The sequence below is a fragment of the Balaenoptera musculus genome, chromosome 1 (assembly GCF_009873245.2).
Source record: "Balaenoptera musculus isolate JJ_BM4_2016_0621 chromosome 1, mBalMus1.pri.v3, whole genome shotgun sequence".
In the NCBI taxonomy this organism is placed as follows: Eukaryota; Metazoa; Chordata; class Mammalia; order Artiodactyla; family Balaenopteridae; genus Balaenoptera; species Balaenoptera musculus.
Genome location: NC_045785.1, coordinates 154797536 through 154811994, shown reverse-complemented (window position 1 = coordinate 154811994; position 14459 = coordinate 154797536). Strand labels below are relative to the sequence as shown.

General features: G+C 35.2%; 2 protein-coding genes across 2 annotated transcripts in view; one reads left to right on the top strand and one right to left on the bottom strand.

The window, feature by feature from the left end:
• The window catches only part of OPN3 (opsin 3), a 59937-nt gene extending 54600 nt beyond the window's left edge, over window positions 1-5337 (top strand). Inside the window, 2 exon segments of the mRNA XM_036826458.1 lie at window positions 3842-4096; window positions 5059-5337. Coding sequence (XP_036682353.1) covers window positions 3842-4096; window positions 5059-5319 — 516 coding nt within the window. The 3' untranslated portion in view covers window positions 5320-5337.
• Window positions 5338-5941: 604 nt separating this feature from the next.
• Window positions 5942-14459, bottom strand: part of KMO (kynurenine 3-monooxygenase) — a 55260-nt gene continuing 46742 nt past the window's right edge. The window contains 6 exon segments of the mRNA XM_036856628.1: window positions 5942-7349; window positions 7352-7489; window positions 8981-9040; window positions 9131-9232; window positions 10443-10525; window positions 12680-12737. Of these exon segments, the coding sequence (XP_036712523.1) occupies window positions 7287-7349; window positions 7352-7489; window positions 8981-9040; window positions 9131-9232; window positions 10443-10525; window positions 12680-12737 (504 nt within the window). The 3' untranslated portion in view covers window positions 5942-7286.

Here is a 14459-nt window from a genome sequence, read left to right as displayed (position 1 = left end):
GTTCTCAAGTGAAAATTCTCTTATGTCACTACCCAGCCTAAAATTCTTTAAGGGTTCCATTGCCTTCACGATTAAAATTAAGGCCCCTGAGCTGACTATCAGGTCCTGTGTGGCCATATCTCATCTGCCTGTCCAGTCTCATTTTTTTTACATTCCCTCCCTCTTGCCACCTCAAGCTTCAGTCAACTACAGTATTTCATGTCCCCAGAAATTGACATGTTCTTTTACCTCTTTCCCTTAACCCTGGAACGTTCTGTCTCTCCTCCTTGTCTAAACTCCTCCTCACCTCAGAAGGCTGAGATCAGGATCTGTTTGCTCTTATCTGCCTCTGAATTTGTTACCCCTCCTGCGTATTCACATAGCCCTCTCCGGTCACCTCCCTCATGGCATGTTATCACCTATGGAAGCAGTATATTTATGTGCCTGTCACCCTCACCAAATAGTGAATTCCTCAAGAGAAGAGACCCAGTCTTATTTATTTTTTCACCTATAGCTGGAACAGTACCTACATGAAATAGGGACCAGTGACTATTTTTGGAAAAAATTGACAGAGGGCATAGGAAGGGGAAGTGGTGAAAGTACAAAGAGATTTGACTACTGACTGTGCTATAAACTCAACACAAAGCTTGGTGCAAGGAATTGCTTCTGTTTCCTTATCCAGAGAGGTTATTTGTAATAGCAATAGAGACATAGCTACTCACTTGAGATTAAGGACTCACAGTAAAGTCTTTGAAAAACCTACAGGTGTCTGAATCACCAAGCACTAGGCATTGCCATTTATATAGGCAAAGAACACCATTAGAGGTAATTCTGGGGAATTTGTCTTAAGTTGTTCCTCCTTTAGGACAAATTTGTGCATGTATCAATACTTTTGCTTCAACCATAACAATTTTGAAAAAAATCCTCAAATGATTGGATAAAGGGGGCAAAACATAAAGTAGAGCTCTTTATTTGGAAAATGTTGAATGAGCAGAGTAAAAGAATAGACAATGATGAAACAAAGAAGCCAAAAAGAGATAAATGAAAAATAATCATGGAAACGTCACATATACAAACCCAAATAATCTAAAACATTAGTCAGATCTTTTCCTTATACCAGAGGAACTGGGGAAGCATAAACCAATATTTTCTTCAATTAATTTCTCCAGTATGCATGTAATTCCAGAATGATGATAAATGAGTTCTCTGCTTTGATAAGTGGTGAGAAAAGATGGGGACTGACATTGTCCAGAAAGTGGTACAGATAAAATTGTTGGGCCCTAGATAGTGGGGACTTGGGACACAGACCATTGGCATGTGGTGTTTTACTAGTTAATTGAAACTCCAAGGCGTCAAAAATCATGATTCCCAATATCCTATATTATCATAAAAGTACATATGCATATGAATAAGTATGGTTGTTTCAAGTATAATTCAAATATAAATAAATAATCTCAAAAACAATCCCACAAAGTCATATGTGTGGAACTGGGACTCAACTTCTGTTTAATAAGTTACATATTTTTACCTCCTTTAATCTTTACTCTTAGAGAAGGTCATTGACTTCCTCAACATCACACAAGGAGCAAAAGTGGTGAATCTGGGATATGAACCCAGATCTTTTAATTCCAAATCTAAAGTTTTTACTAGAACTCCACAACCTTCTTAAAATCTCTAGGGAAAAATCCTCCCCCCACCAAAATCCTGTTCTGAAAATAGAATAATATCCTATCACTTTAAATAAAATAGTTTCTTTTAAAATAGAATAGCACACACAGATAATAATAGTACCAGAAATTTAACACTCACTACCATACACACATTTCCTCTACTCTAGAAAAAAAATCAACCATTTTAATTATCTGTTTTCTGCTATTCTGTCAATATGAATATATAATAAGAATACAGTTTCTTAAATAAAGTTTAGATGACATCAGTGATTTAGATATATCAATTCAAATATATTTTTAAATACTATTAGCACATGTTTTAGCAGATTTCTTTGGAAAATTTTTCCTTAACTTTTATGATAATGCTAGAAATAAAAGGAACACTTACAGTTTGTTGAAATGTAATAAATTTCCCCATTTAAAATTATATATTAAGTATCAGTGGTATGTCAGATACCTTTTCTTATATCAATAAAGCATTTGTATTTTTGTAGCAAAATTAGCTTCTTAAGATGTCAAAAATAACCATTTTATTTACGAGTATACTTTTGATGTACAGGAATATTCTCTCCCTCTTCTTAATCACACGTTTATCACAATAATAGGAGGAACTTCTGTTACCAAGTCCAAGATTGTTCTGCCAGCCACATGACAGGCCAATAAATTGGGAGACAAGGCTTTGGGGCAAGGAATTAATGGCTTTATTTGGAAAGCCAGGAGACTAAGAAGATGGCAGACTAACGTCCTAGAGAACCATGTTGTTGCTGGGGTCTGGATACTAGTTTATTTTATAGAACAAAGAGAGGGGAGGTGAGGAGGTAAAGTAAAAAGGCCATAAGTTGTTGCAAATATTTCCTGGTTTCAGCCAGACTCTGGGAAGGGATGTGTTAATTTCTTCTTTCCTGCAGCCATTTGACAGGTGGGCCGCATCAGGATGTTTTCTGTGAGCTGAACAAAGGTATTTTGGTTTAACATTCAGGCATGGGGGTAGGGTTCTGGAGATGGGCAATTATGTATACTTTCAGCTATTGGCAGCATCCCTTTAGTGATTAACTGGTAGCAAAAGCAGTAGAATACAAAGGTTAAAGTAAAAGAAACAGATCTAATATGGAGTCAGATTTGTTATTCCCCATTATACTTCTAAAGAGCTTTTTATCTGAGAAAGTCAAAGAACTTTCAGGCTATAGGCCATTATGCCTAAATACTTTTAGTGGGGACAAACTAGGAGTAAAACTAGGAGTAAAAAGTTCTCTAAAATGCTGATTTTAGAGAAAGTGGGCTATCTGGGTTTTACTGAGCTCTATCCTCTGCAGCTGAGCCACTGATGAAACCAACCCAAGCAAATTCCTCAACAAAACCCCACTTTACAGTCATTAGCTGTGAAGTGGAAGTCACAGTAGTTTCCAGGAGGAATTTATTTAGGAATTAAGTTTTCATCAAGACCAGCTGTAGGCTTTAACATGTAGAACTACTGACATCACATTTGCTGCCTGGTTTGAGAATTTGAGGATTATGCTCTAGATAAAAGAAATTCCAGGATTATGGAGAATTTTTTCCCAATTTATCATGACTCTTTTTTAATATTTATTTGTTTATTTATTTGGCTGTGTTGGGTCTTAGTTGCAGCACACGGGATCTTCATTGCAGCATGCAGAATCTTTCATTGTGGCATGCAGTCTCTCTCTAGTTGTGGTGCTTGGGCTCTAGAGCACACAGACTCAGTAGTTGCAGTGTGAGGGCTTAGTTGCCCTGTGGCATGTGGGATCTTAGTTCCCCAATCAGGGATCTAACCCACGTCCCCTGCATTGGAAGGTGGATTCTTAACCACTGGACCACCAGGGAAGTCCCTATCATGGCTCTTTCAGGCTGTCTTTTAGCGACTTGAAGATCTAGGCAAAAGAGTTCATTTTCTTCTTCTTTAAGCAAATTAGAAAACATTAAAAACCGTTGAAGGATCTAAGAGGCTATTTAGTTCAATATATTATGTTAAGGTGAGGAGACTGAGGCCCAGAGAGTTTAAGGGCTGGGCCCAGCTGCAGGTCCTGGATCAGATGCCAGCCTCCCAAGGTCCTATTCAGTTCTCTTTCCATTAAGGTGGGACCAAGAATGGTGTCTGAATATCTATTATGAAAACAATGAACAAAAATGATTTTTTCATTTTCACCCCTTTATTTTCCTTCTCCTTTCTGCAGCTCCGTTTTGTTGAAGATCTTCAGACAATTCAAATGTTCAAGATTTTAAGATATGAAAAGAAACTGGCCAAAATGTGCTTTTTTATGGTATTCGCCTTTCTGATCTTTTGGATGCCTTATGTTGTGATTTGTTTCTTGGTGTTTAATGGTTATGGACACCTGTTCACTCCTACAATAATATCTACTGTTTGATATCTCTTTGCTAAATCAGGCACTGTGTATAATCCAGTTATTTATATCTTCATGGTCAGAAAGGTAAGCTTTGTAATTAACTGCTCGTTTTCACCATGTTGGTGGGATTGTTGGAAAATATAATACTTTTATAGAGATTATTCATAGCAGCTTCAATGATAAAAATCTAAATCAAGCATTTTACAGGAAAGTAGAGGGTTCAAGAAGAAATGTAGAATATTCCCAGAGAAAATAATAACAATTCTAAGACCTACCAATGGAGGTTTGCACTTGTTAGGTAAAATTCTATTAAAATCAGTATTTAGTACATCAGAAAATATTTTATGTTTAGTAATAATAACTACAATCAAAGCTAATAATTTATTTAAAATTCTTACGGCACTATGCAGATTGTATCAATTATCTTTACAAAACTCCATGAAAAAGGCACTAATAGTATCTTATTTATGGATTATGAGATAGGTTCAGAGAAGTTAAAGAACTTGTTTGCTTCAGGACGTGTTGGTGCCTGGATTTGAACCTGGTTTGCTGTTGTATATTTTCACCAACTGATTTGTAATCTTGATCCAAAAAAAAAAAAATCTTAACCTAATTAAAGGAACATTAGTGAGGACACCAAGCTGTAAACTCTACCAGGAAGGGTCTTGTCTGTCTCTGCTGCCCACAATACCCCCAGATTGTAGCACAAATTGCCTCACCTCGTAGGAGCTCATTGAATATTTATGGAATGAATTAATGTTCAAAATCACTTAAGGAAACACATCTAGCTGCCTGCATGGAAGATTCATGCAACTTGAATCTATGGATATTATAAGGTATTGAAAGAGACCTATGTGGTAAAGTTAGTAAGAATTATAATAAATAAAAGACATTAAACTCCAGGCTTAAGTAGATCTGAGCATTACCACCTAACTCCATGTCAGGTAACAAATAGAAAAGAACAACCCAAATTAAATTTACCTAAGTTTCTTGAATGTCAATCCAAACTTTTACTTAATATTCAACTTTATTTTCTCCCTGCCCAGTTTCGAAGAGCCCTTTTGCAGCTCCTATGTTTCCGACTGCTGAGATGCCAGTGACCGGCTAAAGACCTACCAGCAGTTGGGAGTGAAATGCAAATCCAACCCATTGTGATGTCACAGAAAGATAGGGACAGACCAAAGAAAAAAGTGATTTTTAACTCTTCTTCCATCATTTTTATCATCACTAATGATGAATCACTATCAGTTGACGGTGACAGAACCAGTGGGTCATAGGTCGATGTAATCCAAGTTAGTCCTTTATAGGAAAGAATAATGGGAATGAAAGATGGGGCTTTAAATCAGATACCACTTTTAGACTACCGTTATAAGGACTGTTTTGGAATCCCCATTCTATGTAATATCAGCAGAACTTTTGTGGTCCAACAGGAAATCTGAATTGCTCTCTGACCTCAGGGGGTAACTGAGCAAGACAAATTCTTTTAATTCAGAGGGTGCTTTGTATAATGAAAAACCACTTGTGGCACAAGGTGGGCATCAGGCACCATCAACTTCTAACATATTGGAAGTTTTCACTTCAAATATATATTTTTAAAAGACGACTGTATTTTCCAAGGCACATAACATATTTCTCAAAAATACTTAGCTCTTAAAATAACTTTATCTCATACACTTGTGTGAAATAGCTAGAAAATCTTGAATTTTCTGTAGTGTTGGGTCCTATTCAGTGTCATGTCAAATGTTTTCTCAATCAAATTTATCAAAGAGACAATTCTAGGATGAAAAAGAAAATCAATTCCTTAACTTTATGTGAAACAAAAGACTATTGCTCTATGTATAATATGATAAAGAGGAGCTTCAGACCAATGTGCTGCTGAGCAAGCTCTAGAAGATACCATTAAAAAGAAACACAGGAAAGAAAATAGAATTTCAAGGTGATCAAGGTTTATTGGTAATCATACATTAGCAGAGGATGTACATGGTGAAGCTGATGTTAATGGCAGTTAAGTGTCTCCATGAATTTCATTTCAAATATGAACATGGCAGGATTAGCCTCTCCTCCTAGTAATTTCCCACAATTTTGCCAAGAATTCTATTGATAGATTTAGGAAAGGAGTTCCAGCAAAAACCAAACAAACCTACATTTGAAGAGGAATGAAAATAAGTGTAAAACTGTATTCACAAAATGTGAATATTAAATAAAAATATTTAATCTTTATTGCTCTTCAATCAATACACTGGATAAATAGTGGTCAGGGTTAGTGAAGAGACCATTTTTCCATGAGTCATTATTTAGTCTAAACATGGATTATTAGGACTCAAGAATTTCCTTGACAATATAGGAAAGAAAGTGAATCATTTTATTTCCTAATTTTTATTTCTTACATGACAGTTCTACTAGTGTTGCATCTTCATAATTAATCATGTTTGAAAGAGTTCTAAATGATTCAGTTGGCCTATTGAAGAAGGAAGAAGCAAGAAAAAAGTTTCACTAAATGAACATTTAAACATCAAGTTTGTTGCTAGTTTTGCAGCATATAGTTCAAGAATGTTAGTAAATTGCTTCTGAAATGGAATAAAATACGGCTTCATATTTCTATGAAAACTGTCTCCCCTTGTTTCCTTTCCACTCTTTTATGTATATAGATATTTAGTTTATAAATAAAACTCTTCCTATCCTTCACTTAGTGTGGCTTTAATAGCCTTTAAAAAAAATCCTCAGAAGGTAATACTGCCTTTTGAAGACTGGGAAATAAAATCAATTCATTTTGAACTCTCTCGAAAGCCCCCCAATCCCTCATTTACATTTCTAGTTTTAGCAAAAAAATCTGAGCCCTGTGCTTAGGTAAGTTCCATCCAGGTAATGAAAAATGCAGTTAATATATTAGGCAAATTGTGACTTTTAGTCCCGGGTGTTAAGTCAATCCTATCATGACTTCTATTATGTCCTTTAAAGAAAAGGGTGATCAGTGACTTCCTTGAGGTCTCTAGGGCCTTTCTTTTTGAGAAGTGAAAGAGATCTTAGTCACTGCACTTTTATATTTAGAATGACCTGACCTAAGCATAGTGCTGTGGGGAAGCTGCGTTTTACTTAAAGTGGTGGGTTATTTTTTCAATAATTTCAGTGAGCTCACAGAGAAATTCTACATTGAATTTAACTATAAGCTGATAAATATCTTCCATTAGTGAATTAAATATGATGATGGAAACATGATTTTAATCCTGTTTTGGTTACAGAGAAATCTAATATTTGCTACTTCAGGATCTTTTTATCACTTGTTAATGACATTGGGAATTTGTTCTAGTGACTCCAGAGAGTTTACAGGGAGACATGCCCTGTATTCTGGAAGTAAGTGACCCAGTCCCATGGTCTTCTCAAGTAGTCCAGGGGTCTCAGTGACTTGGAGCGCATAAGTAGGTAAGTACCACTTACAGCTATCAGTGTTCCAAAGAAAAAGAGTCCTTTCTTTATCACCTGTAAAAAAGAGAAAGAACTTTCACTTTATTTGTGCAGAGATTAAAATCTTGCAAGTAGACTTCATTTTTAAATGACGTTTTATACAATTTCCTCTTTGTTCTTTAACCTGAAACAGTGACGTAATTGCATGACCACTAGGTGAAGTCCTGCCATATCTGGTAAGGTCAAGAATTTGGAGCTTCCTGCCTCCCTCTCTCCCTCCTCTCTCTCTTCCCAGAAACTCCTGAATCTATGTGTTCTGTATAAAGAATTCTTAACAGCCTTTGTCCAGCCATACAAAAAATTCACAGTTGAAAAAAACAGAACTGATAACTCTGTCTTGAAAGAAGCCACAAATGATTCAGTCATTGCTCAGACCCTGCACAAAGTGATGGGTTCAGTGGCCTCTGTGACTTGGAAGACACACATTCAAAGACTTAAACATGCACCTTCACCACCTACAGTCTATCAACCTCATGAGCTGAGGATCTGTCTAGTCTGGGTTATGTGCACTCTCGTATCATCCTGGTCTCTTTCACTGCACTTATTGTCCTGCATTCTAACTGCCTGTCACTGTCTCTTTCCCCTTTGGACTTTTAGTTCCTTGAGGGCAGGGACCTTATTTTATTCACCTCTGTATGAATAAATCTTGATTCGTTCCAATCTAGCCTCTAAATCTTTCTAAAATCCACACCTGAGACTATGAGCTGCCTTTGTCTTCCTGTTTCCCTCAAAATAATATTCAAGATGTTTCAGGTCCTACTTACTATTCCAGCTCCACCTCTAGCCATTTTCACACATATGTGCTTCTTCCAGGTCCACTGAAATACTTGCCATTCCCATTCTGAATGTGTGAGAGGTTTCTTCAACCTCCACGCCCCCCTCCCTATACCCATGCCCATTCTCCACCAGGGCAGTGCCTCTCCACTGCAGGTGTCCATTTCCCCCACTAGTCTCTGAGCTATGCAAAGGGTAGGGGCTGCTTTATGTTCATCACCATGCCCAGCTCAATGTTTACATACTATTTGTTTAGTGAGTGAAGTTGTAAAGTTTCCACAGTGGAAGATCAGGAATCTGAATCTCCATTTAGTGGCATCTGTGAGTCAACTGCCCAAAATTAATGTGGAATAGCATTACACTGGAATTAGACTGTGTTTTATAAGTGATTTGATTCTGTCCAATTTTGTAAATTAAACCCATAAGAGTATTGCATGAAGCAAAAGTCAATTGCTAAATAAAAGTAAAAGGTCACATTGCTAAAATAAAGTAGAAAGTTTAGAAATACTAGCATCAATTTCTTTTTTGAATTTCTTCTCCTCAAGGATTGCCTCTTCTTTGTAATTTTGTTCATTAGGCATTCTGCCACCTGTGTATCCAGGACATTTTTTAATTTGGAAGGCAAACATCTAGTGTCTGTCACATTATTTCCGTATTTGCCTGAGGTAAACATAACCATATCACTGTGAACTTCAACACATCAGATTAAAAATAAGTGTAATCTGTTCCAACCTTTTTTTGCCAATGCCAACGCAGCACTGCCTCATGGTATCTTATTCTGGAAAAGGTGACCTGTAAGAAAGTTTAAAAAGTATTCTTGTGTATTCTTTAATGGCTAAACAGAAGATTAAAATGAGGAAAAGTCTTAAATCCAGACCTTACCATGGTGTAAAGAGGGATAAAGGTAGATGGCATAATAGCATGAAGAAATCTCTCTATGTTCTTTTGGAAGAGGAACCACCTTGAGTTGACGTGTGCTCGCATCTGCAATAATGTAAGGAGTCTCAAAGAATACCTTGAACAAAGTACCTTTAATTGTTTACTGCAACTTTATCACTCTTCATTCCCATTCACCACAAAGCCAGACTCAAGGTAGTCAAATAAATTCTTATTTCCAATCCTTCTCAGTCATTTCCAATCCTTTTCAGTCAATGTCAGAGAACAATAACTTGAAAAGGTAGAGCAATTATGCAAAACCTGTTAGAGAACTCTATTTTGCTCGGGGGCCAACTCTATTTCAGTAAGAGTTTGTTTGTATGAATCTGTGAGTAGTCTGTGAGCCCAAAGATTTGACTAATTTCTGTTACTTCCTGGTCAGTTTGGAACATTATTTATGGCAAGAAGAGATCTGTTTAAAACTAGGCCTGTCTTGATATACTCCATATTCAGGATAAATATTATGTTGTAGTTTGGTTTGCAAAGACAAGGCAAAATACATCAGTGAGACTTCCAGTATCTTATAGAACTTCCTTCACCACATATGAAACAATTCTGCTCAAGTTGAAGTCTACTTTATTTCTTTGTCTTCAGGAGAGATGGAAAACAACTATACTCTTTTTAAAATTTTTATCTTGTAAATTTTTTCATTTGATTATTTAAAAACTATAACCACAACCATTTACTGTGAGGTTTTCAGGTGACTGGCTTAAAATGGAATTGTGTTTTTCTTCTGAGTAGTAATCTACTGACTATGAATTTCTTTGGTATTACATATTTCTTTCAGTGCAAAAAACCCAGAAGGATATTCAGTGCTAATTTAAGTTTGCAGCTTATAATGTTAAGAATGGAAAGGTTATTTAATGTCTCTTAAACTTTCCAAATATGTTAACTCATATCAAAAATATTTTTTCATTAAAATAGCATATTACTACCTCTACTAAATGTCTAAGTCTTGAGCCTATGAATTATCAGATATTGAAACCAGACATTTTGTCATTTTTGTTACCTCCTAAATGTCCCTGAAATGTAGATGGAGATGATGTGTGTGGGTCATTATCACTGTCTTTATAGTCAAAGTTCAACTATGTGTAAGGAATGCTCTGTGTGTGTGTGTGTGTGTGTGTGTGTGTGTGTGTTTTCTCTTGGCACCTATTCTTATGCATGAGACGGAACTCAAAGAAACATTAAAGCAAAGGATGTTTATTAGAATATCAGTGCATGATCTCATTGAATAGAACCAAACATTCTCACTTGCCTCTATGTAGTTGTACATGGATAGGTCTGAAATTGCATGGTCATCTGGAATTCTTAATCTTGAGAATTCAGGAAGGCACATACCTAGAAACCAAGTTAAATAATAATGTCTTTTCCAAAACAGTCTGTAAACAATGTGCTTGACTCTACACAGTTCAAATGAAATGGTGTATTCTCTATCAATGTTCTCTCTAACCTTTTAAAACTCTGGACAGCAAGACTGTATGACCAACAATCTATGAATACTGAGCAATAACACATGGGCATTTCCCATTGCCTATGATTTAATAAAACTTATGACAAAGTTGTTATAATATATACTAGATTAGTGAATAATTATTTTTATTTCACAAATGGAAAGCAGTTCATATAAATGACTGTAAATGACCCCAAATCCTTAGAATTTGCTACTCTCCTTTTTGTTCTTCTTTGCTACCCCACATACATTTGTTTCATTTGTACCTAAGCCACCTTATTAGCTTAAACATACCCTGTTATTCTGTTATCTCCCAGAGGCAGGACTCATGTTATATTCATGTTTGAAAACTTAACCTGGTATATGGTAAACACTGAATAAATATTTGATAAATTAATAACTTACTAATATAACTTCACAGGGCCAAATAAAGTCAGAGAACATGGGTGCAAGTCCCAGCTTCTCCACTTCTAGCTACTTGACTTTGGGCAAGTTACTCTCCTCAGTTGTAAAATTGGGACAAGAACAGTACCTATGCCCCATGTTTTTCATGAGATAATACGTTAAAAAACAGCAAGATACCCAACACATATTACATGTTCAGTGATGTTAGTTATTATCGTGATAATTATTGTTCTATCTTCATTCTCCTGTAACTAAAACCAGTATTGACAGTATGTTCTGTTATATGAGCCCCCCATCTGTCTCCATCATTGTCATTACATGCCAACCAATCACACAAGGGCTAAGAAGGGAGGAAACAAAATACTTCTGGATCCTGAGCATCTGAGTGAGATAACTGGGAAAGAAAGGAAGAAAACCAGAAGAAATTTACCCTGGAATCTATAATCTCTTCAGATTCAGACAGTATAGTGTTCACTGACTCCCTATAACACTATAAAAAAAATTTTTACGGTGAATTTACTTTGTTCCAGGCTTTTTAAAAAAATTTTTTTTTCTTGATGTATAGTTGATGTACAATATTATATGAGTTACGGGTATACAACATAGTGATTCACAATTTTTAAAGGTTATACTCCATTTATAGTTATTATAAAATATTGGCTATATTCCCTGTGTTGTACAATATATCCTTGTAGCTTACTTATTTTATACCTTGTAGTTTGTAACTCTTAATCCCCTTCCCCTATCTTGCCCCTCCCCCTACCGTTTTACCCACTGGCAACCACTAGTTTGTATCTGTGAATTAGGCTTTTTTTTTAAAAAGCTTTCCACAAATCATTTGATTTAACCTTCACAACTCTCTGAAGTGATATTACCCCACTTTATTGATGGGAAAAAAATCTGAGACTTTAAAAAGATAAAGTGACTTGTTCAAGGTCAAAGGGCTAATAAGTCAGCAAGTCAAGACTGGAATCTGGGTGTAGATTCAAAGCTGGTTCTCTAAGTCTGTCCCTTACCTGAAACAGGTTTAAATTCAGAGGTGACCTTTGAGAACGTGTAATGCTGAGAAGCAGTAAAAGTTATCCAGTTCTCAGGCTACTATTTGCAATTTCTTTTACGGTTGAAAATTATGTACATTTAATTTTACTTACTTTCAGAATTATACATAAAGTTTAAAACTTCAATACTTGTAAAATTAATATATTTCTGGAATTAATTTTAATCAAAAGGCAAATGGAAGTATCAGATGCAACCTTTGATAAGGCAAAAAGCAAGAAAATGCTGGAGCTTCTAAAAGTGTTTCTGAGGGCATGCTGTAGGGATTATAGGCATGGGGGTTAACTGGGCTGAGAGGGAGGGAAAGGAGTATATCTCTGCCAAACTTTGGTGCTCGGAACCTTTATCTTTGTATTGATCGATGCATAGACCTCCATGTAAAAACTTAAAAGAAACTATCTTTTCCTCTCTGGGTGTTCCTTGTCTGATATGGGCAACAACAGTGGCATAGACTGTTAATAGAAAAATTTATAATCCTGAACAGGAAATATGCATCATGGTTTGTAATCATCCAGGATCAGAAATAGGTGTACAATTAATCAGCAAGGCTAGTCCGTGTCCAATTGAGAAATTTTACTTACTAAGGTCATTATTGAATTTATCCATTAATTCATCAAATACCAAGCAGTCTTCAAATCCCTAAAACAAGAAAAAATAAACTGTAAATATAAATACTTCTTAGCAATTTTGAATAGACTTTTCATTGGTGAGTATAATTCGCAGGATGTTTACTCTCAACCAGCACATAGCAGCCAAATAGTCACACTTAGCATTGAATTCTGATTAAAAAGACAATTGACTGCATGTTTGATGGTTTTGTCTTTGCCCGATGTATTCATATATATATATATAAAATTTAGAATATGATCAAAATTTTAAATTACTTGTAATTTTGACAATTCCATTGCTTCTTCAAGAAGCAAAAATAATTATATTGTTCTACCATGAACATTAGAATAATATTTAAACTATTCTGGGCTTTAAGATTCACATTTAGAGCAATTTAATGACAGGATAGAACTTTCATATTAACTTACTTTCTATAAGCCAAGATTAAAGCAAATTTCCAATCAACAAATCCACAAAATTAGTAAGGTACTATGCTAAATGCAGTAGGGAGAAGAAAATAAAAAGCTATGTTTCCTGCATCCTAGGAATTCAAACTATGGTTTTAAGACAATATAAAAATATGTAAAGGTTAAGAAATAAAATATTTCTATATCAATTTTACATATCATACCTGAAGCAAATAAATTTGTCAATTATATAAGCTGTTAATGCTATAGGAATTTAGAAATGAGAGATACCATATAGGGATAACACTCTTAAATTCTTTATTTAATTAATTCATTTATTCCTGGAGAATTCCTATGAGATAGGTACTATTAAAATCCGAATTTTACAGATAAGGAAGTAGAGATAAATTAGTTGCATGAGAACATATTCTAATAAATCATGAAGCCAGGTTTTGAACCAGGGAGCTCTAATTATCCACTATGCTAACGTTGATGTTCCCTTACTTTTTAAAAAATTTAAGTACAGTTGACTTACAATATTATATTTATTTCAGGTATATAACATAATGATTTGATATTTTTATAGATTATACTCCATATAAAGGTATTATAAAATATAGGCTATATACCCTGTGCTGTATATTACATCCTTGCATCTTATTTATTTTATGCCTCATAATTTGTACCTCTTAATCCCCTTCATCTATCTTGCCCCTCCCCCTCCCCTTCTACCCACTGGTAACCACTAGTTTGTTCTCTGTATCTGTAAGTCTGTTTCTGCTTTGTTATATTCGTTCATTTGCTTTATTTTTTAGATTCCACATATAAGTGAAAACGTACATTATTTGTCTTTCTTTGTCTGACTTATTTCACTAACCATAATACCATCCAGGTCCATCCATGTTGTTGCAAATGGCAAAATTTCGTTCTTTTTTATGGTTGAGTAATATTCTGTTGTATATACATAGCACTTCTTTATCCATCCATTGTTAATGGACACCTAAGTTGCTTGCATATCTTGGCTATTGTAAATAATGCTGATATGAACATGGGGTGCATATATCTTTTTGAATTAGCATTTTCATTTTCTTTGGATATATACCATGAGTGGAATTTCTGAACCATATGGTAGTTCTATTTTTAATTTTTTGAGGAACCTCCATACTGTTTTCCTTAGTGGCTGCACCAATTTACATTCCCACCAACATTACTAGAATTCCCTTTTCTCCACATCCTTGACAACACTTGTTCTTTGTTGTCTTTTTGACGATAGCTATTCTGACAACTATGAGATGATATCTCACGGTGGTTTTGATTTGTACTTCCTTGATGATTAGTGATGTTA